The sequence below is a fragment of the Stigmatopora argus genome, chromosome 7 (genome assembly GCF_051989625.1).
Source record: "Stigmatopora argus isolate UIUO_Sarg chromosome 7, RoL_Sarg_1.0, whole genome shotgun sequence".
Classification (NCBI taxonomy): Eukaryota; Metazoa; Chordata; class Actinopteri; order Syngnathiformes; family Syngnathidae; genus Stigmatopora; species Stigmatopora argus.
In genome coordinates, this window is record NC_135393.1 from 15,324,479 (window position 1) to 15,348,709 (window position 24,231).

General features: G+C 38.5%; 2 protein-coding genes across 5 annotated transcripts in view; one reads left to right on the top strand and one right to left on the bottom strand.

The window, feature by feature from the left end:
* tmod1 (tropomodulin 1) overlaps positions 1–24,231 on the bottom strand; it is a 41,489-nt gene that overhangs the window by 9,344 nt on the left and 7,914 nt on the right. For 2 of the 4 annotated variants that reach the window (XM_077604583.1, XM_077604581.1), the window contains exons 5-12: positions 23,342–23,458; positions 22,455–22,544; positions 21,016–21,146; positions 20,809–20,916; positions 19,891–20,034; positions 19,640–19,784; positions 17,977–18,076; positions 16,220–16,573 (exon numbers count right to left, since the gene is read on the bottom strand). In XM_077604583.1, coding sequence (XP_077460709.1) covers positions 16,555–16,573; positions 17,977–18,076; positions 19,640–19,784; positions 19,891–20,034; positions 20,809–20,916; positions 21,016–21,146; positions 22,455–22,544; positions 23,342–23,458 — 854 coding nt within the window. In that variant the 3' untranslated portion in view covers positions 16,220–16,554. Of the gene's footprint in view, positions 1–2,467; positions 2,601–14,534; positions 14,609–16,219; positions 16,574–17,976; positions 18,077–19,639; positions 19,785–19,890; positions 20,035–20,808; positions 20,917–21,015; positions 21,147–22,454; positions 22,545–23,341; positions 23,459–24,231 lie in introns of those variants that run through there. The other 2 variants (XR_013300884.1, XM_077604582.1) reach the window with 2 other exon arrangements.
* Positions 1,710–13,435, top strand: cplx2a (complexin 2a). Its single transcript, XM_077604584.1, has 4 exons — positions 1,710–1,977; positions 2,842–2,932; positions 10,261–10,439; positions 12,166–13,435. The coding sequence occupies exons 2-4, from the start codon at positions 2,902–2,904 to the stop codon at positions 12,355–12,357; spliced, it is 402 nt and encodes a 133-aa protein (XP_077460710.1). The 5' UTR covers positions 1,710–1,977; positions 2,842–2,901; the 3' UTR covers positions 12,358–13,435.

Consider the following 24,231-nt stretch of genomic DNA (forward strand, 5'->3'; position numbering starts at 1 on the left):
ATAAACAAAGTTAAATACAACTAAATTGCACTTGTTTAGCCAATCGTGAACGAGAAGAACTTGGCGCTTTTATCATTCTTAAGGCAATATTGCTCTATGAACTTGATGGATTAATAGAAGAGGGGGTCAAATATAAACATTACATTTGGCCCCCATTGCATTTGACAGATTGTGTTTGAAACAACAAACACACACAAATGACACTTCACATGACTCTTCAATATTTGTAGGCGATTGTTTGGTCTCATTAGGAACATCATTTTAAAAGAGTCATTTATTTCCATTGAATGCTAAGCTCGCTGATAGGCATTTAAGTTGACGATATGCTCCACACAGCCAAAAGTCAGGTCGAGTCATTAAAGCTCCCAATAGACGATTTCCTTCTAGAGTTTGCTGAGCCCAAATTAGCAGCTAAAGTTGAATAAGTTGTCTCCAGGTAGCCAATGAAGCTGTTGTAATATAATCTTTGCAACTCCCTTTCTGCTGCCTGGGCAAATATTTAGCTAATGCCAGTAGTTCCTCCATTGGTCCGTGATGAGGCTAACATCCAGAAAAGAGATATAAAATAAATATATTTTGAGAAGATTACACCAAAATCTGCTGTTAAATGCATGTGTTGATGATAATTTTCCCTGTAGTGGAAGAATCTTGCTCAGAAGTAATTTTTTTCTGAATAAAAAAGGTATTTGTGGCTTTATTGATAATATTCTCATATTTTTATCATTTTGAATTGGACTTCAATAGTTCAAATTGGATTACCTACATCCTTACAGTCTTGGAAATCTCAACAAAAGCACAATAAGGGCAATTAAAAATTTAAAGGGAATGTGAAGGTGCTGCTGATTAACTGTAAATAGAACAGTTAGTTCTTTTGCAAGGCAAACATGCTTCATGGCTTTATTGATATTTTATCATTTTGAATTTGACTTCAATAGTTCTAATTGGATTACCTACATCCTTACAGTCTTAGAAATCTCATTAAAAGCACCATAAGGGCAATTAAAAATTTAAAGGGAATGTGAAGGTGCTGCTGATTAACTGTGAATAGAACAGTTAGTTCTTTTGCAAGGCAAACATGCTTCATGGCTTTATTGATAACATTCTCATATTTTATCATTTTGAATTTCGATAGTTCTAAATGGATTACCTACATCCTTACAGTCTTGGGAATCTCATCAAAACACCATAAGGGCAATTAAAAATTTAAAGGGAATGTGAAGGTGCTGCTGATTAACTGTGAATAGAACAGTTAGTTCTTTTGCAAGGCAAACATGCTTCATGGCTTTATTGACAATATTGTATCATTTGGAATTTAACTTCAATAGTTCTAATTGGATTACCTACATCCTTAGTCTTGGAAATCTCATCAAAAGCACCATAAGGGCAATTAAAAACTTAAAGGGAATGTGAAGGTGCTGCTGATTAACTGTGAATAGAACAGTTAGTTCTTGTCTTCTACTATATGTTTACTAATTGATGTTAAAAATCATGTTTGGTGCTAAAGAAAAAAAATCTTATTACCCCTGGGAGACATTTTTTCCAAGATTGTACATACAGTCTACAGAAGAAATTGTATGGGTCTAATCTTTGGCCACTACTACTATACGGCAATGAAAGCGTCTCTTCAAACGAAGCTATTACGCTCATGCGTTGTCCCCCTCCCCCTTGACTCACTCCCAACCCATCCCCTCTCTGTATGCTCTCATCTGGTCCTGCAGGATCCCTCTCCTCTCCTCACCCTCCTCCTCCCTCCTCTTTCCTCCTCCTCCGCTGCAGCCCGACTCTGACACAACCGGCATGTCTGCAAACTGAGAAGCTCGATCTACCGTTTTTTTTATTAAAAAAAGACAACAACAACTTGTGTATTTCGTGCCTCCGCTCGAGAGGAAGAAACAAGACTGATTGTAGACCAGCGGCGCCCCCCTCCCCCCTTCCTAATTTGGGCTGAGAAAGACTCGGACGAGGATCCAAATCAAGGTAAAGGATGACCGCGCGGGACAGGATGGGGGCGACGTGTTGGCGCACTTGCCAGATTTTGCCGATCGCTGGCCGAGTAGCCAAATCGTAGGATTTGCTTCGAGTGAAACGTGGGTTCCGGGGGGTTCACGTGAGGAGAAATTGACGCTGCAGCAGACGATGTTATTGAGGAGGCAAGTGATTTTAAGAGGCTGCTGCAGATTCAAGCACTCCAAGTGTAAGAAGTGCAAGTTTTACAATGCCGCAAAGCTGAAAGGTGTCGTCAAAGTGCCTTTTTGAACTATGACATGGATTTAAAAAATTCCATTTTACGCTACATTGACCATTTTGTTGTAAAACCACCGGAACTTTCAAACAAGGTGATTTTTTTTAAATGAAACCTCAACAGAAGAAATACAACGAATCTGTGTGGCACTTTTAAGATCGAGAACACGATTAGGAGACGAGAAAGGTCATCTTTCTGACACATAACACGGTTTTTCTGGCTCACCTTGACCCTCTTTTTTTGCGCTTTCATTTCCGCCGCCGGTGCTTTTTATCTCCACGTAGATACATCACGGGTTGTAGTGTCAGCAAAAATCGACGCAAGATGGATTGGGGTTGTAAATCAAGGGCAGGCAAATCTAGAAAAAAAGGCAAAATAAATGGAGGGTCAAACTATTTTGATTTTCCATTCAGAAAACATAGCAATTATGAAGAAAAATAAACTCTGGCACTTTGTCATTTTCACTTTGTCCTAACCGGAGGTCATTTCCCCTCTTTTTTTTTACGGCTCAGGCTAGTCCCGTCTAACTCTTGCGTGACACCCGGTGGATTGAATGACATAAAGTCTTGGCTGAAAGTGCTTTTGTCCCCCGGCTGCAGGTCCATCCGTCCCCGATAACGTGACCGGGTAAAGGAAGGGAACACAAGAACTGCTTCATCATGAATTTTGTAATGAAAGCTGCAATGGGAGGTGAGTTGGCTGCCACGCGATGGCTTGATTTAACAGCACTGCAGTGTTGAGGATGTAAACGGGATGCTGAGCACAAGCAGAACGCGACTAGCTCACGCACTTCTATGGGAATGGGGGGGACGCTTCATCCATCCTGCACCAAACGACACTACCGGGCAAACGCTGCACTCAAACAAGATTGCCACTCACGAACAATCGATCAGAAGACGAGATATTAAATCTGATTTTTAGTCGTAAAATGGACATGTTTTCGGATGAGTTCAGACTCCTTCCTCCAAACATACGAACTTTGTATATCTCTGCTATTACATACCTGTCAACGTATACATTTTTCCTGTATTTTATATGTTTTTTTGATCATTTCAAATTCTGTACGCCGTATAACAACTTTTGGAAGGGATTTTTGGTCCTTTTTTTTGTAAAAGCGATCTTGTTTCACCCATTTTGGCTCTAATCCTGATTGTCTCGGTCACTGGTAGCAGACGAAAACATCATCGTCGGCTGCTAATATTGCGTATGCGCATTTGCCTTTCACACATCCGCCTGTTCACTATTTAAAAATAGCACGTCAGCAAGCAATGTACCATGACTGTCAAGCTGTCAGCGTCATCTACAGAATCTTGAATTTAGTGCATACAAAAGGCGCACCGACTGATTGGGCGCCCCGTTCACTTTGGAGAAAATTTGAGACTTTTAAGTGCGCCCTATGTGGGTAAATGTGTCACATTTTTTTTGATCACTTAAGGTTCAGAATTCCAATCATTAATAAGGAGAAGAATTGGCCGAGGTTGACACGTATGCTATTATTTTAGACATCTAAATTTAATCAGTCGATATTATTTCAAAGGGAAAGGCAACAGTTAGTACAACCTACCTTCAGGTACTCATTGTATAATATATGTATTTAAATGGAGAACTTATTTCAGTGATAATGGAGAAAATTACATTTTAAACAGAAAAAAGTGACACCAAGGGATGTAATTCAGCTGCTGCACATGTTGCGCAGGTTAGCGAGGTGTCTTTGGGTTACAGTGAGGATGGGGAGATTGAAAAAAAAAAATGCTCCCACTGCTCATTGGAATTCCGAGGGTGCCGGTGCCGCCTCATCTCGCTATACAGCAGCCACGCTATATGCTATCAGTGGTCAAAATAACCTTGCATGTATTGACTGGTTTGTCAATGCAAGGATGAACACCATCCAATTTGAAATGCTGATCCAATTTGTTTAGGTTTCCAAAGAATTTGTCCCAGAGTAATTCATTGAAATAGAAACAACCTGCTCAAGTTCAAAATGCAGCACTCTAAAGTGGTACAGTCGATATTAGAGGTAGCAATTTAACTGTATCAAGTGTGGATTTAATGTAAGGCTTCATGCTAATGTGATGTGTTAAACATGGAACTTTTTGTTATTGCTACAAAGTTATTTTGATCCAGGGTTCTCTTTTTAAATTTATTCTACTGTAATCACTCATTTCAATTGCCATTGAAATGGTTTAATACAATAGTGTGAAATGCAAAAATCTCTTGACTTAAGGCTTTGCCCTTGTTGTAAAAAAAAAAAAAAAAACGTGTTGGAGAACAAAAGGCTTCATTGCAAAGCTTCCCACATATAATATTCAGTTTTTTCTTCAAATCCCCTTCCCTCTTGGAAACTTACGTTTTCGGCTCTTCTAATTCTACCCTTTACGTTACGTTCATTTTATTACTTTTTGGATGAAAAAATGCCAATGGAGAAACATTTAAAATGTTTAAAATGTATCACATATGATACTTTTATCCAATTCACACAAAAAAAGAAGGCGTACACAATACAACTTTGGCCAAAAAACGGAAGACAAAAACACCCCTATTCATTTCCAATGGGTAAACAAAGACCCAATAAACTAGAAATGACCATAAATCTTATTTAGAGAAAAAACAAAGGCAGACGATTTGAAAAAGGGTGACAAAGGGTTCAAATAGAAAGAGAGGGCTTGACAAGACAAGAAATGATCCAAAATCTTTAAAACATGAACCCAAGACTTCCCTAAAGAGCAAAATGTCACTTACTGGCAGGCGATCCATAAAAGGGTTTAAATAGAAAGAAAGAAGTAGACAAAAACAATAAGGAACAGGTGGGTGACACAAGGCAACAACAGGTGAAATCAATTGGTAATCACAAATTACACAGAGGAAAATAGCTTTAACTTGTAACCACTAAAGGTAGCAGTAATATATACACGGTTGAAATGGAGCATTTCATTTCCACTGAAGGAAAACACTGTTATTTTGTCTGTCTGTACTTGAAATTGACATTGACACAAATTAGGTTGACCATGTTTGCTGGAACCTTTGCCTTGCGCTTGGATTTCCACCAATGGCGAGTTCTCGGTTGTTGAGTCAGCATTTCCAAACTCGTCTTGACTTAGTGTGACAGACTAAGAGGCTGTTAAATGAGGCAGACATTGGTTGGAGGGAATTAGTCTCTTCAAAGCAGAAAAGTTGAGTGCAAAGACGAACAACCTCAGCTTAGCAACATTGCTATGTCCTCTATGTGCATTCTTCATTGCTCCTGAATATAATTAACATCCATTTTTGGATCTTAATGAATCGCTTTCATTCAAAACAATGTTCCCTTGACAAAATAGTAAAATCTAACGACCTCTTTTAAAGGGATATTCCCACATTTCTAATGCTACTGATTCACATGTCAAAGACACCTCACTGTATGATGTTTGCATGTTCTTCCCGAGACTGCGTGGCTTTTCTCCAGGGGCAAAGCATGCATTCTATGCCAGCTATTTAATTGCCCCTAGCTATAATTGCTTGTTCGTCTCCTTGTGCCTTGTGATTGGCTGGCCACTGATTTCGGGTGTCCCCTGCCTAGTTAGCTGGGATATGCTCCAGCACCACCCATGACCAGGTCAGATCAAATGAGCATCAATGAACATCAAAGACACATGTTCAGTTCAGGAAATGGACATCAAAGACATATGTTCAGTTCAGGAAATGGACATCAAAGACATATGTTCAGTCCAGGAAAGGAACATCAAAGATGCATGCTCAGTTCAGAAAATGAACATCAAAGATGCATGCTCAGTTCAGAAAATGAACCTCAAAGATGCATGCTCAGTTCAGAAAATGAACATCAAAGACACATGTCCGGTCCAGAAAATGAACATCAAAGACACATGTTCAGTCCAGAAAATGAACATCAAAGACATGTTCAGTTCAGAAAATGAACATCAAATACGTATGTTCAGTTCAGAAAATGAACATCAAAGACACATGTTCCTTCAACTGTCTTTTACATTAAAAAAGTATTTTGAACAAAGACGAACTCAAACAGCTGTAGAATTTGTATTTATAACACGTTGACTGTATTTGAAGTTAGACCGAAAACAAATCGAGACACCTTGACATGTTTGTCCGCCGCTTCAGAGTGCATCGGGTGCCACTCAGCTATGATTGGATAATCACACCTTCATAGCTTGATCGACCTACCCTGCACTTTTTCTGATTATCACCTTGAAACTTTTTAAATTCATCACATTGACCTTGAGCCCCTTCCAGTCTTTTGTATCGAGTGATTTGACGCAATGGCGAGCCAAAAAGGTTAAAACTACTTACCCACTTTTGTGTCACTGCAGTCATTATTTTTCTCTTTAACGGATTTGAAATCAGAATTTTTTTTAGCTTTTATCTTCCCTCTCGGAAAGAACTTAAGCGCCAGATTTGCGCCAATGAAATTTATTGGCTTTAAGCCTCTCACACTAGAATGGTACAAAAAAGTCAGTCCAACTAACTTTCTCATTGATGACTTTGGAACTTTCACAAAACAAAAACCTGCATTAAATCCACTAATTTCACTATTACAGACTTCCAGAAACCAAATCCTCTAAACATGTTGTTTCGATCCATTGCCTTTACATAAACGTATAAATATTATTCAAATTAGCTGCCATCGCGATTCTAATAGAATAACCTGACAACTTTATTTCTTCAACATTATAGACATTTACAACCACAAATAAACGGGCAAATGCTCCAGCCAAATAAAAAAAAAGGCCTTGTGACGCATGATTGCCTTTACAGAAGTGCTTTGACAAAATTTTGCAGTATCTCTTGCAAAATGGCACACGAGAGCTTAGCTCATGGCTCATTTTAACTCGGTCTTTTGTCTCTCCGGATCCTCTTCTATTTTTTTTCCCCTTCGTTTTTTTTTACAGCTAAGCACAGACAATTTGAACGTGCTAATGAGCTTTCCGGGATGCGAAGTGATCAAATGGTTGAAGTCATGGTGAGAATCATTTGACAACGAAGCTAAGCCGACTGTGAGTCACCGCTTCGACGACGGTGTTGATACATTATTGATGTTATCAGCAGAGATATCAAGGTTTATTTAGCTAGGTGCTCAAAAGTGCCATCACTTTCCATTGTAATCCCAAAACACAAGCTTGTAATCCTAAATGTTTGCCGTCACGACATTTACAAACGTGTGCAAATAGCTGTAGCGGCATAAAAAATATGAGCGAATATGACGTCAATTTCCATGGGAGTTTTGTCTCTAATGCATATCACAACAGACTTATTATTCATAACACATTGTAATGTGCACATGAATCAAGACCATAAGTTTTTTGGCTTTATAATACTAGTGAGTGCACAACCTAAAATAAAGGAGTCATTATTTATATCCATATAGTGACACTGGAAATGCACTATAGATTATTTCTAATCCTCCCCATACATACATTATACTATATAAACTATATAATATTGCTATTTCCAGATTTTAGATGTCTTTTTTTGAGTCATCGTCTGTCTTTTTATAGCTCTTATCCAATCTGTTAAGTCATTTGAATGCTCATTTGTATTTTTTACAAGCCAAATTACAAACTTGAATTCTGTCCTGACAAAAAAAACTTAGCCTAAAGACATTAAAAAATTAAACAAAGCAATGAGGAGAAATTATGCATTCATTTTAGAGCCCAATTATTACTATTCTTCCAGAATGTTGTCTTTGTAATGAGTACGGTATGCTATGATGTTGAATAGTTAAATAAAAAAAATGGAATACAGTAACTTTAATTAAATGAAGGCTAATAAGCTCAGATGAGTGTTTGGCCACGCCCCCTCAGCCGCACACAAATAACACTAGGCTACAAAATTTGGATTGTTTTGTTTTTTTAATGAGGTTTTTTTTCTTAACCATGTCAATTTTTTGAAGTAGAGAAACCCTGTTGAGTTGAAAAAATCTTAACAAAAAATAAACGCAATATGTAGCATACTAAAACTTTTTGTCCATTACCTTAAATATCCCAATGTTCTGCCCAAAATGCAATTCAAACTTTCAAAATATAGACAGACAGACTCTGGTGCATTATAGCATAATAAAAAAAATGACACCTTAACTTTCCAGCACGTAGTTTTAATCCCCTTATACTTCTTAACTGCCGAATAGACTATGCTGTTGTAAAAGTTCTTTTCTAGGAGTGAAGTAAATGACGGCAAAGTGCTAGAGCGTGGATTTTCAACTAACAATACAAAATAGCTTACCCCCCAAATGATCCGCAAATATGTCAATTTTCTCACGCAAATGCACGATTTTGCAAGGATAGACGGCGCCGTCTCCGACACGGCATTCAGATAACGAGGCTCAAATCCGCCCCAGGCCGAAGCTCTCCAAACGCGACATCCACTTTGCACATTTACACGTCGAGTTGAAAAATACACATATCTGTCTCCAGTCTCCCAGAGAAAAATGCTAATCCCCCCTTTCTTTCCCTTCCTTTCCATCTTTATCTTAATGTCTTCCATCTCTTCCGCGTGACGCACCTCCTTTTCATTATGCTGATGAGTAAAAATACCAACAATCTCAGCAGCCGCCAGCGCTCGTCTCAAGGATTATTCTGCCTTTCTTCCTCGCTCTGGCCCTCTCCTCGGATGCCCCCCTTCTGCCGGCCCCTCAAGACTTCCTGACATAAAGCCCCCAACGTCCTACTCCGCTCTTTTCTGCGCTTGATTGCCCTCTTTCTTCCTCCATATTTCCGCTACTTCATCTTCCTCCATTTTTTTTCTTAGTGGGAACCAGCAATTTGCCGGATAATCCCACTAACGGGATGAGCTCAGAAAATATTTGGGACACATTCTCCCATCTTCAAGATGGCGTCCCTTTTTTCTTACTAAATATCCAGACGAGTTTCATCGACCTTGTTTTTCCAAGGTCTTCTTTATTACAAAAAGCATCCATCAAAGATTCTATTTTTATCGTATGGTTGCCGATTCTATTCCAGGATGAGATTTGCTCATGGCTGCCACAAATAGTTATTTTAGATTGCGAGGTCATCATATTTGCGCCTTTTCAACAAATCGGTTTATGTGTAAAGCACGTTAATGGTCGTGACCGGACGATTCGCCGAAAGACGTTTGGTCGGCAGACGTTTGGGCGACGGACAGTTCGCTGAACGGACGTTTGGGCGACCGGACAGTTCGGCGAACGGACGTTTGGGCGACCGGACAGTTCGCTGAACGGACGTTTGGGCGACGGACAGTTCGCCGAACGGACGTTTGGGCGACGGACAGTTCGCCGAACGGACGTTTGGTCGACGGACAGTTCGCGAAAGACGTTTGGTCGACGGACAGTTCGCCGGACGGTCGTTTCGCCGCCGCGGGATTCGCGCGCTCGCCCCGCCCCCCCCCTGGCGAAACGTCCATTCGGCGAACTGTCCATTTTTGTGTGATGAACGTCTTTCGGCGAATCGTGCGAGTACCGTTAACGGTTCCTTTGCCGGCTTAATTTGACTTTTTTCGTTCTTGTCTTTCATTTTCAGTACTTTTTTTTAGAAAAAAAAGTATTCTTTTTTTTTTGCCATTACAAATGAAAAGAAATGTCAAATAATGTTAAAAATGGAAATAAATAGTCTGAAGAGGAATATTTTTTAAACAAGAAGTATCTATCAATGAATAAATAGCTTTAAATTCAATGAATAATGGCGTAGTTAATTCATTCCTAACACATGCTGGATAGACCACCATTCCCGCTCTCACTCATACCTCGGAGCAATTTAGCATACGATTAGCCTAGCATGCATATTTTTAGGGATGTGGGAAGAAACCGGAGCACCCGGATCAAACCCACACAAGCCCGGGGAGAACATGCACACTCCACACAGCGAGGACCGACCTGGGATCGAACCCTCGACCTTGAGTTTGCGTGTTTTTTTAAATGTTTTTGTTTAAATTTAGCTTTAAGCGTAGACATTTTAATCCCAGTTTGACATTTGAGAAGCATCTATGACTCCGGGCTGTTTTTTTTTTTAATTGAGGTTTTATCTTCCCCCCTCTAGGAGGTCCTCCTGATGTGGGCAAGATGCTGGGTGGAGAAGAGAAGGAGGAGGACCCCGATGCGGCAAAGAAAGAGGAGGAAAGGCAGGAGGCGCTGAGGCAGCAGGAGGAGGAGAGGAAGGCCAAATATTCCAAGATGGAGGCCGAGAGAGAAAACATGAGACAAGGCATCAGAGATAAGGTACCTTGCCAAGCAATGTCTTATCCTGCTAAGAAATCAAATCACGTCAAAGCAAAACAACAAAAGTCCTCGGCGCATCGGTGACAGCATTTTGACGCGCCTCACCCTAAAATGACGTTTGTCCTCGATTCAATGTTTTCACCATTTTGAAAGTGTCCTCACTTTAATGCGAGCTTCTAACAGCTCGATCTGTCACCTGCCAGATTTTTTTTGCTTCTTGCCATGGGATTTTTGCAGCAGCCCTGGCACGGAAACAAACAACTCGGGAGCTATTTTTAATGGCTTTGATGCAAACTGTGACTTTTCAAGACTGTAATGATCAAATAGATCGGAGAAGACACAGTGAATTGCTACGTGGAAATGAAAGGACAAAAGTATGCAATCATTATTGCACATGTAAATTGATTTAGATATGATTACATGTGGTGTAATACTTGGATTGTAGCCGTGCTCACTAAACCTAACAATAAAAAAAACTATTATCGATATCAGTTGCAATACTACATAACATCCTCGATAGGCTCCGCCTTTTAAAGGCAGAGGCAAACTTTGATTTTATACGGAACAAATTTGATTCTGCGGTATATTGCAATATTTCTTAATTCTCGTACTGATTCAAAATCCGTCTGAAACGATTTTAACGTGTGATTCTGGTGGCTGCAGTTCCACTCTCGTCCACTAGTATGCAGCAGTGTGCTGAAATCAAGAGTAAACACACTTGACTTCAATAGTTCTAATTGGATTATCTACATCACATGTGTCAAAGTGGTGGCCCGGGGGCCAAATCTGGCCCACCACATCATTTTGTGTGGCCCGGGAAAGTAAATCATGAGTGTCGACTTTCTGTTTTAGGCTCAAATTAAAATGAAGAGTATAGATGTATATTAAATTTCCTGATTTGACCCCCTTTTAAATCAATAATTGTAATTTTTTAATCATTTTTTTCTGTGTTTTTAGTTAAAAAATCATTTTGTAAAATCTAAAAATATATACATAATAAAGCTAAAATAAACATTGTTTTAGATTTATAAAAAACTGAATATTCAGGTCTTTTAATCCAGTTCTTTTAATCCATTTATTTAAAAAAATCTAAATATTATATCTAAAATGGTCCGGCCCACATAAAATCGAGGTGACGTTAATGCGGCCTGCGAACCAACCCGAGTCTGACACCCGTGCACTAAAGCCATATGTTGTTCAAACTTAAAACAAAAACACGTTTACTTTAATGCCGAATGAAGTTCCCGAAATAAAATAGATGTAAAATGTACTTTTTGTCCATTTTGCTTCGTTTTTTCTAAAGTACCGTATTTTCACGACTATAAGGCGCACTTAAGTCTACAATTTTCCCCAAAATAGACAGGGCGCCTTATAATCCAGTGCGTTTTATATATGGACCAATACTAAAATTGTTATCACGATAAAATAAAATAAATCAGTCGATAGGGTTCACCATCCTCTACAGCTCTCACAACTACGGCAAGCAGCCCCCAACTCTACTATTTTTCCCGTAGAAAAAGTACTGCGCAGTGACTGCTGGGATATAGAGTTCTACGATGCACTGTATACTCGTGAAAATACGGTAACACAGAAAATTGCATCTTTTAGGCCAGTATCGGGATGAGTGAGTTACGAATCGTAAACCGTAAAATGGTGCTAATAATTGTACTGACATGCAACTGTTATACGGCCCTGAGTGACCATTGACATCTTTTTCGCACACTAGTACGGCTTGAAAAAACGCGAGGAGGCCGAAGCGGAGGCAGCGGCCGCGGCCGAGGAAACGGCGGCGGGCAGCTTGACCCGACCGAAGAAGGCGGTGCCCACCGGCTGCGGGGATGAAGAGGAAGAGGAGAGCATCATGGACACAGTGATGAAATACCTGCCAGGTCCACTTCAGGATATGTTGAAGAAGTAAGGCCCGCATTTGGTTGCTAGGGAGTGCTCTTACCCGGCTAGCTTCCATCCCAAAAACTCGCGCTCAGATTCGCAATGTAAATGATTCAAATTTGGCTTCATCAAAGCGGCGTGGTGACTATTTTAAAATTGGAAAAGTGAGTATGGAGCGCCAAGTTAACAGATCGGAAAAGCCGTAGACATAATTCGAACCCGACTTTCATTTTTCTCTCGCTACTTTTAAGCCTGGTGGAAGAGCTCGAAGCAACAACTTGACTTTAAATTGTACATAAGCAATCTCTATAAAATGCCTCCAGCTGGGCCACACAATCAAATCGATGATTATTGACCTACTGCGTTTCTTTCAACTAGAAAATGTGATGACTTGATAAGCCATATTTGAAAAAAAAATGTCAAAACAAATCTGTGCGTGCTCTTAAAGCTACCGTTTTGTGTTCGTGTCCAATTCCCGTCGAGCCGTTTTTGCACAGTGTTCCACATTCTCCGTGAAAAGTGTTGTCTCCGTTGGACGTCCAAGTGTGCTCACCCGTGTATATCGTAGGAAATGTTCGGTGTGTCTCGCATGCCATTTGTCTTGAAAAGTCTGTGTGACCATGTATAAGCCACTCCCCTTTTTAACCCCCCCTTCTTGGTTATGCAAAAAATATAAAAAGGCAATAACTCCTATGTTTTCCCTCATGTCAGTGTAACCGTGAATAATCACATGAATAAGAAATGAAGCATTTAGGATTTTTCAAGGACAGGTTTGCAGGGACGGGGGGGTTCTGATCTCAACCTTTCAGCCATAAAACCTCCAATTTTGGTAACAGGAAGAAGTGACGTTACGTACAACGAGCGAGTAGGGAACGGCTTTTGACGTCAGTATATTAAAAAATATAAAAGCGATGTGTTTTTGTGTTAGTTCTTCATTTAAAGGTGATAGCGATAGACTTGATCGGCACGGAAGTGATCACGTGGGTAATAAAATAGAAGTGTAAAAAGGACGTTTGAGCTTGAAGCCACAGACTGTCATGAGCAATAAAGGATTATTATATGTTTTTGCCTGAGAATTAATAAACATCTAAATCTTATTCACATCAGATATGTTTTATGGTCTTTTTACATGGTGACGCTGTAGAGCAAAGGGTGTCGGACTCGGGTTCGTTCGCGGGCCGGTTTAACGTCAACTTGATTTCATGTGGGCCGGACTATTTTAGATATAATATTTAGATTTTTTTTTTTTATAAATGGATTAAAAGAACTGGATTAAAAGCCCTGAATATTCAATTTTGTATAGATCTAAAACAATGTTTTTTAGCTATTTTTATATATTTTTTTATTTTACAAAATGATTTTTGAACTAAAAACACGGAAAAAATGGATTAAAAAAATTACAATTATTTATTTAAAAGGGGGAAAATCAGGAAATTTAATATACATTTACACTCTTCATTTTAATTTGATCCTAAAACAGAAAGTCGGCACTCATGATTTACTTTCCCGGGCCGCACAAAATGATGCGGCGGGCCAGAATTGGCCCCCAGGCTGCCACTTTGACACATGTGCTCTAGGGCAAGGGTATCAGACTCGGGTTGGTTCGCGGGCCGCTTTAACATCAACTTGATTTCACGTGGGCTGGACCATTTTAGATATTTTTTTATATAAATGGATTAAAAGAACTGGATTAAAAGCCCTGAATATTCAGTTTTTTTATAGATCTAAAACAATGTTTATTTTAGCTTTTTTAAAATATATTTTTAGATTTCACAAAATGTTTTTTGAACCAAAAACACAGAAAAAAATTGATTAAAAAATTACAATTATTGATTTAAAAGGGGAAAAAAATCAGGAAATTTAATATACATCTATACTCTTCATTTTAATTTCATCCTAAAACAGAAAGTCGGCACTCATGATTTACTTTCCCGGGCCGCACAAAATGATGTGGCGGGCCAGATTTGGCCCCCGGGCCGCCACTTTGACACGTGTGCTGTAGAGAAAATGACGTGGGAGTGCGCTAGGAGGGTGGGCAATAACAAAAGAGAAGATGTTACGTAATTGAGTATATAAATAAAGCCAGTGAAGGCCACGTCTTCCATTAGGTTGTTTCCAGGTCATGTTTTTTTTTTTAAATAGACAAATACACTTCTCAATCACAACATTCGGGGGCAAAAAAATAAATAAGAAAATTGCACTCACCAAAATGGTTGACTTATTCACTCATTTTCTGTGCCGCTTATCCTCATGTGAGATGTGGGAGAAAACTGGAGTACCTGGGGAAAAACCATGTAGGCAGATGTGCTAACTAACCACTTATGCGGGGTCGCGAACTATTAAAATTAATATGTATTTTGGGGTCTCTAAATGCAGAGAAGGCTCTTAAAGTTTCCCCACTAACATAATACAAACCCAGAGGCGATTAAAGCTGGAATTTTCAGTAAATTATGAATAAAACCAATTTTTAATGAATCCTTCTCAATTTTTATACCTGGTAATCTTAAAATGGAATCAATAAATCAAACAAAAATGCCTATAGATGACCAGAATAATTGGAAACATAAGTTGATCACATTTAAGGATGGAGTAAAACAATTAACAATTTCTGAACAACTGTTTGACCACACAAAAAGACTCAAATTGTTTTCTTATGCATTCAATTGAGTATAAATTTAAAAGTATTCCCAATCATTGTCTTGTTTTCACTTATACACACAAACAATGTTTCCATGTCTTTGCAATAGAACTATCCAAAAAAAACTACAGTATTTTCAAGGCCCATTTATTTTAAAATTCACCATTCACACCAAAATGTGAACTAGCTATAAAAAAAAAATCATAATCAAACCAATTTAGAACATCAGATGCAGACACGTGAACACACAAAAGCCAGCAGTGTCACTCAGGTACAAATGTTTACATACATTATGAACATTTGTTTTGAAATGACATCAGCTTCCCGGACCTTTCAAGGCGCAATAAATATTTTATTTTCATTTTTTAGCAAGCAAGCTATCTTTACGAGCCTCACTAAAGTTGTGTACAGCTGCGTTTCCCTTCATCTAGTTAGTATTCAAAGACAATATTTGGTGAAAAGCACATCTCAGCACACCTAAAATATCCAAAAAGCTTCAATTAGAAGCACCTTTTCATCAGTTTTTGTTATCTATTTCAACTTTACGTCAATTAATTGCATCGGCTAGATGCCAAATTTATCCTTGAGTGAATGAAACACTTCAAACTTGGTTTAAAATGTTTAAACAATAACAAACAGGACCTGTATAAACACAAAAACACTACTTTCTCATGTTTCTTAAAAAGTCACCATGGAATTGAAGTGTAAACATTTTGTACGTCATTCAAAAGCAATGTATTTTATTATTTTTTTTAAATATTTATTTTTGATTATAATTTTATAATTTATAATTCTCCAAATTGTAACAATCTGTTCTGATTATTAGATGTCTTTGAGCGGAAACTGTCTTTTTAGGTGTTTTTTTTCGACTTTTAAAAGGCCATTTTTTCATTTATATTTGTTTTTGTTGTTTTTGGAGGAGGGTTGGGCTCCCAAAGAAGGCAGCCAATCAGAGGACAGTGTCACTTTTTGGTACATTTAACTTTGAGAATTCCAGAGATTTTCAAGTTGGGGAATTTTTAAAAAATAAAAATAAAAATATATATACTACTTATTCCTAATAAATTTCCACAAGCAGGTAAACATGAAGCATCGATGCCATCTGTTTTCATTTTGACGGTTACAATTACCAGTGTGTCATTCTGACCGAAAAATGAACGTGTATGTAAGTAACGTCCAAACGAGTCATTTACAACATATGGATAATATTATTCATAATCATTCAAATGAACTCAGCACAACAGTAGAAATTGTGATGGCCAAAAAAAGGCTGTTTTAGATGCAAAGTCATCAATTAGAAACAGTCCAGGAAGTCAAGGCACTCATTTGCATAATTAAAAGATAGAAGCATTCAAGAATTAATTCCCTCTCGGCACACGTTCTAAAAAACAACTTTTTCAAAAGTCCGGAGTGCGTTTTTTTCTTCTTCTCTAAAACCTGCGTGTTGGAGATGATGCGCAAGGTCATCGGGAGTCGAACCCTTCGAAGGGGGAGGCAACAAAAAAAAGGAGGCTGGGAAATGCGAGGAGGGGGGAAAAAGAGGGTCCTTACACGTTTTTCCGACACTTGGGGAAGATGGGGCCTCCTTCAAGCCTTCTCTTTCGCACTGTGGACGGACGGAAAGACGGCATGTGAGGAAAGGAATAACATGGAAAGAAAGGCGGACATGAGACGGACAGTAAGGTGGGTGGGCAAATGGGCGAGTGGGCCTTCTAGAGTGTTCACGCCATTCCTTCAAAGTCAGGTTGAAGCACTTTCAAGATTAGTTTTGAGTTTGGAAGTACTTTATAGTTGGACTTGGATTTGGGTTGAACCAACTCCTTCTATTCTGGAAACATGGCATCATTAAAAGCGAATTTTTGACTTGGTCGTTTCAATTTTTTTTTTCAAGGTAGGCGTAAATAAATTTAAAGACTTTAAATCTAGAATTTTTCTTCAATCTGAGAATTGTTAAGGATATAAATCAAGCATTTCTGTCCAATTTTTAAGATTAGAAATCTGGCATTTTTCTTCAATCTGAGAATTTTTAAGAATGGAAATCTGGCATTTCTCTTCAATCTGAGAATTTTTATTATAAATCAAGCTTTTCTCTTCAATCTGAGAGTTTTTAAGACTTTAAATCTTGCATCTATCTTCAATCTGAGAATTTTTAAGAATAGAAATCAAGCATTTCTCTTCAATCTGAGAGTTTTTAAGACTTTAAAACTTGCATTTCTCTACAATCTGAGAACTTTTAAGAATATAAATCTGGCATTTCTCTTCAATCTGAGAATGTTTAGGAATATCAATCAAGCATTTCTCTTCAATCTGAGAATTTTTAAGAATATCAATCTGGCATTTTCTTCAATCTGAGAATTTTTAAGACTTTAAACCTTGCATCTAACTTCAATCTGAGAATTTTTAAGAATAGAAATCTGGCATTTTTCTTCAATCTGAGAATTTTTAAGAATATAAATCAAGCATTTCTCTTCAACCTGACAATTTTTAAGAATATAAATCTACCATTTTTCTTCAATCTGAGAATTTTTAAGACTTTAAATCTTGCATTTCTCTTCAATCTGAGAACATTTAAGCCTTGAAAGCAACAGCGAGAACCCTGTAGTTGAATCTCCAGTCTGGCAGGAAAGTTGAAATAGAGTCAAGTGACTTCAACGTCTCAGAAATGAAGCAAAGAAGAAACCAAACGCAAAGAATGTTTCTAGCGCAAAAGGAACAGTGAGAAAAAGACAAAAAAATCAGTTTACCATGAAATGACTGTTTGGTAAAACGACATCGGCATAGTTTCTATCATCCACCTTGAAAAAGTTGCAGTGTTGAGCAAAGACCAGGTGTTTTTTTTTATCATAAAAGTTGGGTCTGAACACAGCAGCAGGCTTTTTTGGAGAAAGCTCAGAATGTACTGAAAGCAAATCAGGGGAAGAGAAAGTGTGGCTCTGAAAGGAAGTTGTGGCTGCGGTTCCAGCAGTGTGAAAGCTCGCATCAGAAAAGGAAGATTGGACGTTTGTTTACTTAGTCTTTGACTTGAACTTTTTCCCGAAGGCACGTTCCAGCTCAGGGACGGATAAAGTGAGGGTAAAGGAGCCGTCGGATTCGGACCTGACAACCCGGGCTTCAAAACCAGAGGAGGAAATTGTCACGTTGACAGTTAGGAACCTTTTTTTGCCCTTTTATGCAAGTAATAAATATTCTTCACGAAGGACGACATCGCAGACTATTAAAAAAATAATAATAATCGCGGTTTGTCTCCCATATTTTTGGATGATCTCAGTACTAGAAATCCAAATTGTAAGGTGACTCCCTCTAGAGGTGAAATCAGTGATTACCTTTACTTAACCCCTTGATGCCCAAATTTACATGAGTTGGCTGCCATTGACGGCACTTGACGTTCAATACATTTTGTCTGTGAAGGGGCGAATCAAGTCAGTTTTACAATAAAATTAAACATTATAATAAAAATACATTTAAAAATAATCAATTCTGATTTAAAAAAGCTTTTGAAAAAACTACTAAATATAAAAGGAAAATTAAAAAAATTAAAATGACAAACTTCAACAAACACGTAAAAAATGAATGATTAAATTAACATTTTATATTTAAATATGAAAAAGATGTATTTTTTTAAATGTATTATTTATTTTTATAACATGTATGGCTTACAACAAAGGTGTCAGACTCGGGTTGATTCACGGGCCGCGTTAACGTCAACTCGATTTTATGTGGGCCGGACCATTTTAGATATAATATTTAGATTTTTTTTTTAAATAAATGGTTGATTAAAAGCCTTGAATATTCCGTTTTTTATGGATCTAAAACAATGTTTATTTTAGCTTTTTTTTTTAAATATATTTTTAGATTTGACAAAATGATTTTTGAACTAAAAACACATAAAAAATGGATTAAAAATTACAATTATTGATTTAAAAGGGGGGAAAAAAAATCAGGAAATTTAATATACATCTATACTCTTCATTTTAATTTGATCCTAAAACAGAAAGTCGGCACTCATGATTTACTTTCCCGGGCCACACAAAATGATGCGGTGGGCCAGATTTGGCCCCCGGGCCGCCACTTTGACACGTGGCTTACAAGTTATATTTTTATAATTCTCTTTCAATTTGTAGATATTAAAACATCTAGATGTGTTTATAAATTCGATGCATTAATACTATTTTTAATGAACTTGTATATTTCTCCAATTCTTTCTGTAGGTCGAGATTTTTTCTAAATATAGATGAAAACAACCCTTTAAAAACTGTTGTCAACGGTAAAGAACAAGTTATATGGCGTCCGCTCTAACCTAACAATAACATAACAATTGACTATAAATTCAGAATTTACGCCAAGTGCACATGGGCAGTGAGGTCACACATTCCGCAGTTTTTGCTTTGTTTATTAGTGCCGAGGTCATCATTTAAAAAGCTGTCGTTTTGTTTGGCCTCGGCCTCCGGACCACGACATCAATCGGCTTCATCCGTTATTATCTGATCCTAGCTAAGATTAAGTGCTGATAAAGTGGTCACTTTGGCAAAATGTTAGCACTAACACTGCCAAATGCGCACATTTACAGACCAGTGAGGTCACTCAAACGGGATAACAAATGAGGGCTTTTTCTTAAATGCGCCTTTTTGTGAATAAGCGTGTAGAAGTGCGTACGAAATGGCGAATGACCTACCAAGGTCGTTGTTGTTCATCATGGCGTTGGAGCTTCGGAGGCGGGGGCCCTGCTGGGTGAAATGGTAGCCAAACTTCAGCAATGTTGTATTTTTCTCCAACATTCTGGCTATCTCCATCTCCGCCTTATTGCCTAATGGCTGACTCTGCATATGGAAAATCCGTTGTTAAATCACGAGTAGTTTGACACAAACTGGGCCTAACAGTATTTGAAAGTGGCCTCGGAAGGCCAACTGGTCATCTGTCCCGTACCTGATTGTCAATCTTGAGCTCAATTAGTGTCGTGTTGTACTGCAGTGACTCGACGAGGGCAATGATTCCAGACCCCGTGATGAAGTTTGACTCAATGTTCAGGCTCTTCAGCGTGGTATTAACCTTGAGCATCTCCGCCAGAGCCTGTTAACCCAAACAGCACATATTCATGTTCTTCTTTTCTTCGGCGAAATGAACACGACGTAGATTCTGCCTCCGGTTTCAATAAATCAACACTGCGCAAGGACTAAAGCAGGAACAGTACACTGTCGATTGGTCGCCGGTCTTTTGGTCGCCGTTTTTTGGTCCCCCGGAAGGTTATTGATAATTACCATTTAAATCGTTGCTCAAATTCCCTAAATACAAACTGTGAATGACTATTTAGTCATACTTAATGCCCTAGTAATTATTAAGCTAAAGAAAAGCTCAAAATTTCCCGGACTTTTATTGTTTTTTGTTGGAGAACTTGTTAAGACCCTGACTGACGTAGCTTCTTAAAAAGGGACAACACATGTACATACAAAGTCTTATACACTCACGTCGGCTCAGTGAAACTGCTCAAGGCCATTGTTGGCTTGTATTGATGCGTAGACCGTGTTGTTTTACCTTGTTTTGTCGTGGGTCTTTTGGTCGTGGTCCGGGCGACCAAAAGACAGCCGACCAATCGACCGCACACGAGCAGGAACTCGTCCGTCTCCGCGAGGGGTTTAAAAAGGGCCAATATAGGCGTAGCTCTACTCACGAAATTGGTTCCAAAACTTTTTTCGGAACTCAGATTTTTAGTAAGTAGAGCAGTACTTTATATGTAAAATTCTGTAATTCGTTCACACACTCAGTATTGACATATTAGACCTGCTGTATATGTAGCATTGGTTTAAGTTGATATGAAAGTAGATTTTAAAAGAGAAAGGTACTTACAAATACCACCGGGTCGTTGCTTCTCGTCCCAACGATACTGAGCCTCTCAACCGCTGTGTTTTCTATTAAGGCCTGTGCATACGCTTTCAAAGTCGGGATAGGGATATTCTATCCAAAAGATTTAAAAAAAAACGGCATTGGGACATGGCAAATTCTTTTTTTTTTCTTTCAATGGAAGCGAGCCTCCACACTTAACCTTTTTGATACCTTGATGTTGTTTAGGTTGACTTCCGTAAGGTCGGGATCATTCCTTTTCATTCTTATGAGCGTGTCCTCCACATCAGTTGAGTTGGGCTCCTCATCAGGAACTGGTTTGTACTGGGTAGCCTGAATCACACCTGCCACAAATCAACATATATTTTATAAACACCAAAAGACCACTTTTTCTCTTAGTAGGGTCGACAACTACAATGTACAGTGGTACCTCTACATACGAGTTTAATTCGTTCCGGGACTGAGCTCGTATGTCGATCTTCTCGTAACTCGAGTGAACATTTCCCATTGAAATGAACTAAAAACAAATTAATTTGTTCCAACCCTCTGAAAAAACACCAAAAACAGGATATTGGATTGGAAAAAATGTTTTACTTCTAATTCACCATCTATTAACAAAGTAACACATAACTAGTGGTTTAATTGTAATAAATGTATTTAATATAACTAAAATTAGACGCATTTCGCGGAGGATACACAGACGGACATAGAAGCGGGGGTGAATGAGCGATCGCGGGAGCTAACAGGCTAAGGAAGGAATAACAGCCTACCCATGTATTGATTGTGGGTAATGAAGTTTTATTCTGATAAAGATTGCCATTGGCTATCGGTGTTGTGTGCACGAGTATACTTCATTACCCAGAAAACCCTCTTTTTGCATGCACGTTGTGCGTTTTCTGGTCCATGTGTAGGGGAAACTCGTGTGAAGAAATCATTCAGTGCTCGTAGATATCTGTTATACACGAAAGAGATGAGGCAAAAAAAGACAGTGCGATACAATGATAAACAGCCTCTCATGTCATGGCCACCTGGCTTGGTTGCATCTCGAAATTTTCATTGTATCTAGGGCGAATTATTTGCCCGACATTTTCCTCGTATCTCGAGCATCTCATAGGTAGAGCTGCTCGTATGTAGAGGTACCACTGTATATGGGAAAAACAGCTAGCAATAGCTAACAGGAAATATATTCTAATCCTACTCTTACAATGCAACAGAATAGGAATGACGTGATTCAAGTACCTCGAGAGTACAGTCTACCGTCCATACTGTGACATAACGGCACATATTTGGACGGGAAAACGCATAATTGGTCTTTTTTTTAAGATTGTTCATGTGCCAAACAAAGTAAAGCCTTCTGTAGTATGCACAGTCTTACTACAGTTTCCCACAGTTTGTCGTGAGGTTGATGAATGAGCTAGATGAAGGTGAAAAGTGCAATGATAACCGCATTACTAATAAAAGTGGTATTTTAAGGGTATTGAAACAATTACTATTGGTTCACTTGTTGGAGATTGAGATGATCTTGCTTCTAGGACCAGTACATGTGGTCAAGTTACGAATTAAAAAGGGCTGAGTTCATTTTATTTTTTACAGACATAGCTAAATCCTTTTTTCTGGAATAATAAATGAAATTGTGCATGTGTGTGACATACTGTTAAGGCCTTGCTTGTTGACAATGGTGCTGCTTGCCAGAGCTTCATAGTACTGCTGGTTGCTCATCAGGGTGTGCATGCCTAGGATGGCTAAGAAAGGAAAAGAAAAGTTAATAAAAATCTAATTTGACATCTTCAGGAAATAATAGTGAGGAGGAATAAATCAAAACAGGAAAAGAAAAACATGAACATCGGGACAAAGACATACAAATGTGCTTCCGTTAGCTAAGCGGACCGCCGTGCAAAAAGATGATCCTATATATAATAAGCATATGCATTAAAACACATGCATGGTTATACAAAAATCACGTACAGGCTGGTTTCATACTTGATAACAGGATCGGAAAACCTGTTGATCGGATTTTCTAATGCTTTTCAAGAAGGTTCCTATGTATTGTATTGAAAAAGTAACATGTGTATTATATATCTAAAATACATGTGTATTAAGAGGCATTTTCGTTTGAGTTTCAGTTGCACGCAATTATTTTCTACGGAAGAAAATAACCAGCAAACGTCTCAACTTCTCTAGTCAAGTAAATATAGTAAGAATGGCAAAACTTAAGCGGTATTTCTCCTGTTTTCATGCCAATACATGCATAGAAACTGCAGATACCCTGGTACGCTGCCCGGGTAACAGTGATCCAGCAAAGATGCGGGAAGTAAGCGAGCGATGAAGACGAAAGGTGATGCTGTGATCGCTAGAGGGGAAAGGAGAGGAGTTAGCCTGGAGAGAAAATGGAAATAAGGTGGGCTAGTAGGGGAAACGAGGTGTCTTATTGATCCGTGCACCAAATAGCGTTGATTCTATCAATTATTGGATGGAAATGAGAGGCGTGAGACAAACAATTACCCAGCTTGCAATTCCAAGAACTTCATGGAATGGTTACCTGCTATATCACAAAGTTCAGCATCAGTGGCACTAGCAAGGGCTTCTTCAAGTTCAGGCTCCAGAGTCACATTCTCCATAATGGGGTCCACCATCTTTTTAGGGACCCAAGCCTTTCCTGCAATAGAAAAGCCTGTTTAAACAAACGTCCGCCATAGCATACAACTCGGATACAAACAAACAATAAATGAGGTTTGAAATGCGTTTAAGAGCTCTTTTTGAATTGTCTATAGTATTTTAACATGGCTAAAAGAAGGTAACCGTCAATTTAGAATCCCAATATGAACGTGCCATGAGGATGTGAATAGTTATGTTTTTAAATTTTTGCAGTGGTTGGGCATGATTTGATAGAAAATCACAACAAACCTAACAGTGTCTTAGGTTTTTATCTTTTTGTCTGTTCCGGGAAAAAATAAAAAATCTCCCTTTGGCGCTCATGGAAAGTAGCGTTGTCAGTAAAAGTCTGTAATGCCAATTTAAATATGTAATATATGATGCACTGTATGAGCAGCTGTTACTGTGTATCAAAGCGGAGCCTTGTTAGCTTCCTTCTGACATCATCTGAATCCAGGTTGACAACACAAAGTGTGCGTTTGTGCGTGCGCTGCCCAACATCAAGCGCCACTCCGTTGTGTTTTCAGCCCCTGCCACCTTGTGTTTACACTTACTACATTTAAACAATGGTGGCTTGGCAGCAGAGAGGGAACAATTCTGATGTTTCATAGGCTTGCGTGCTGAGTTTGGGGTCGTTCTGCCTTGTAGCTTATTCATACTGTATGTACAGAATTGAAGGCTTTTGTTTTTGTGGACAAGGGCGCCACAAAAAATAGAAGTACCGTATTTTCACGACTATAAGGCGCACAAAGTCTTAAATTTTCTCCAAAATGGACA

What these genes read in the sequence shown, in the direction of transcription:
- cplx2a (XM_077604584.1), top strand. Translation starts at nt 2,902, where the DNA reads ATGAATTTTGTAATGAAAGCTGCAATGGGAG. An exon ending in AATGAAAGCTGCAATGGGAG is followed by an intron (nt 2,933 to 10,260) that starts GTGAGTTGGCTG and finishes TCCCCCCTCTAG; the next exon opens with GAGGTCCTCCTGATGTGGGC. An exon ending in GACAAGGCATCAGAGATAAG is followed by an intron (nt 10,440 to 12,165) that starts GTACCTTGCCAA and finishes TTCGCACACTAG; the next exon opens with TACGGCTTGAAAAAACGCGA.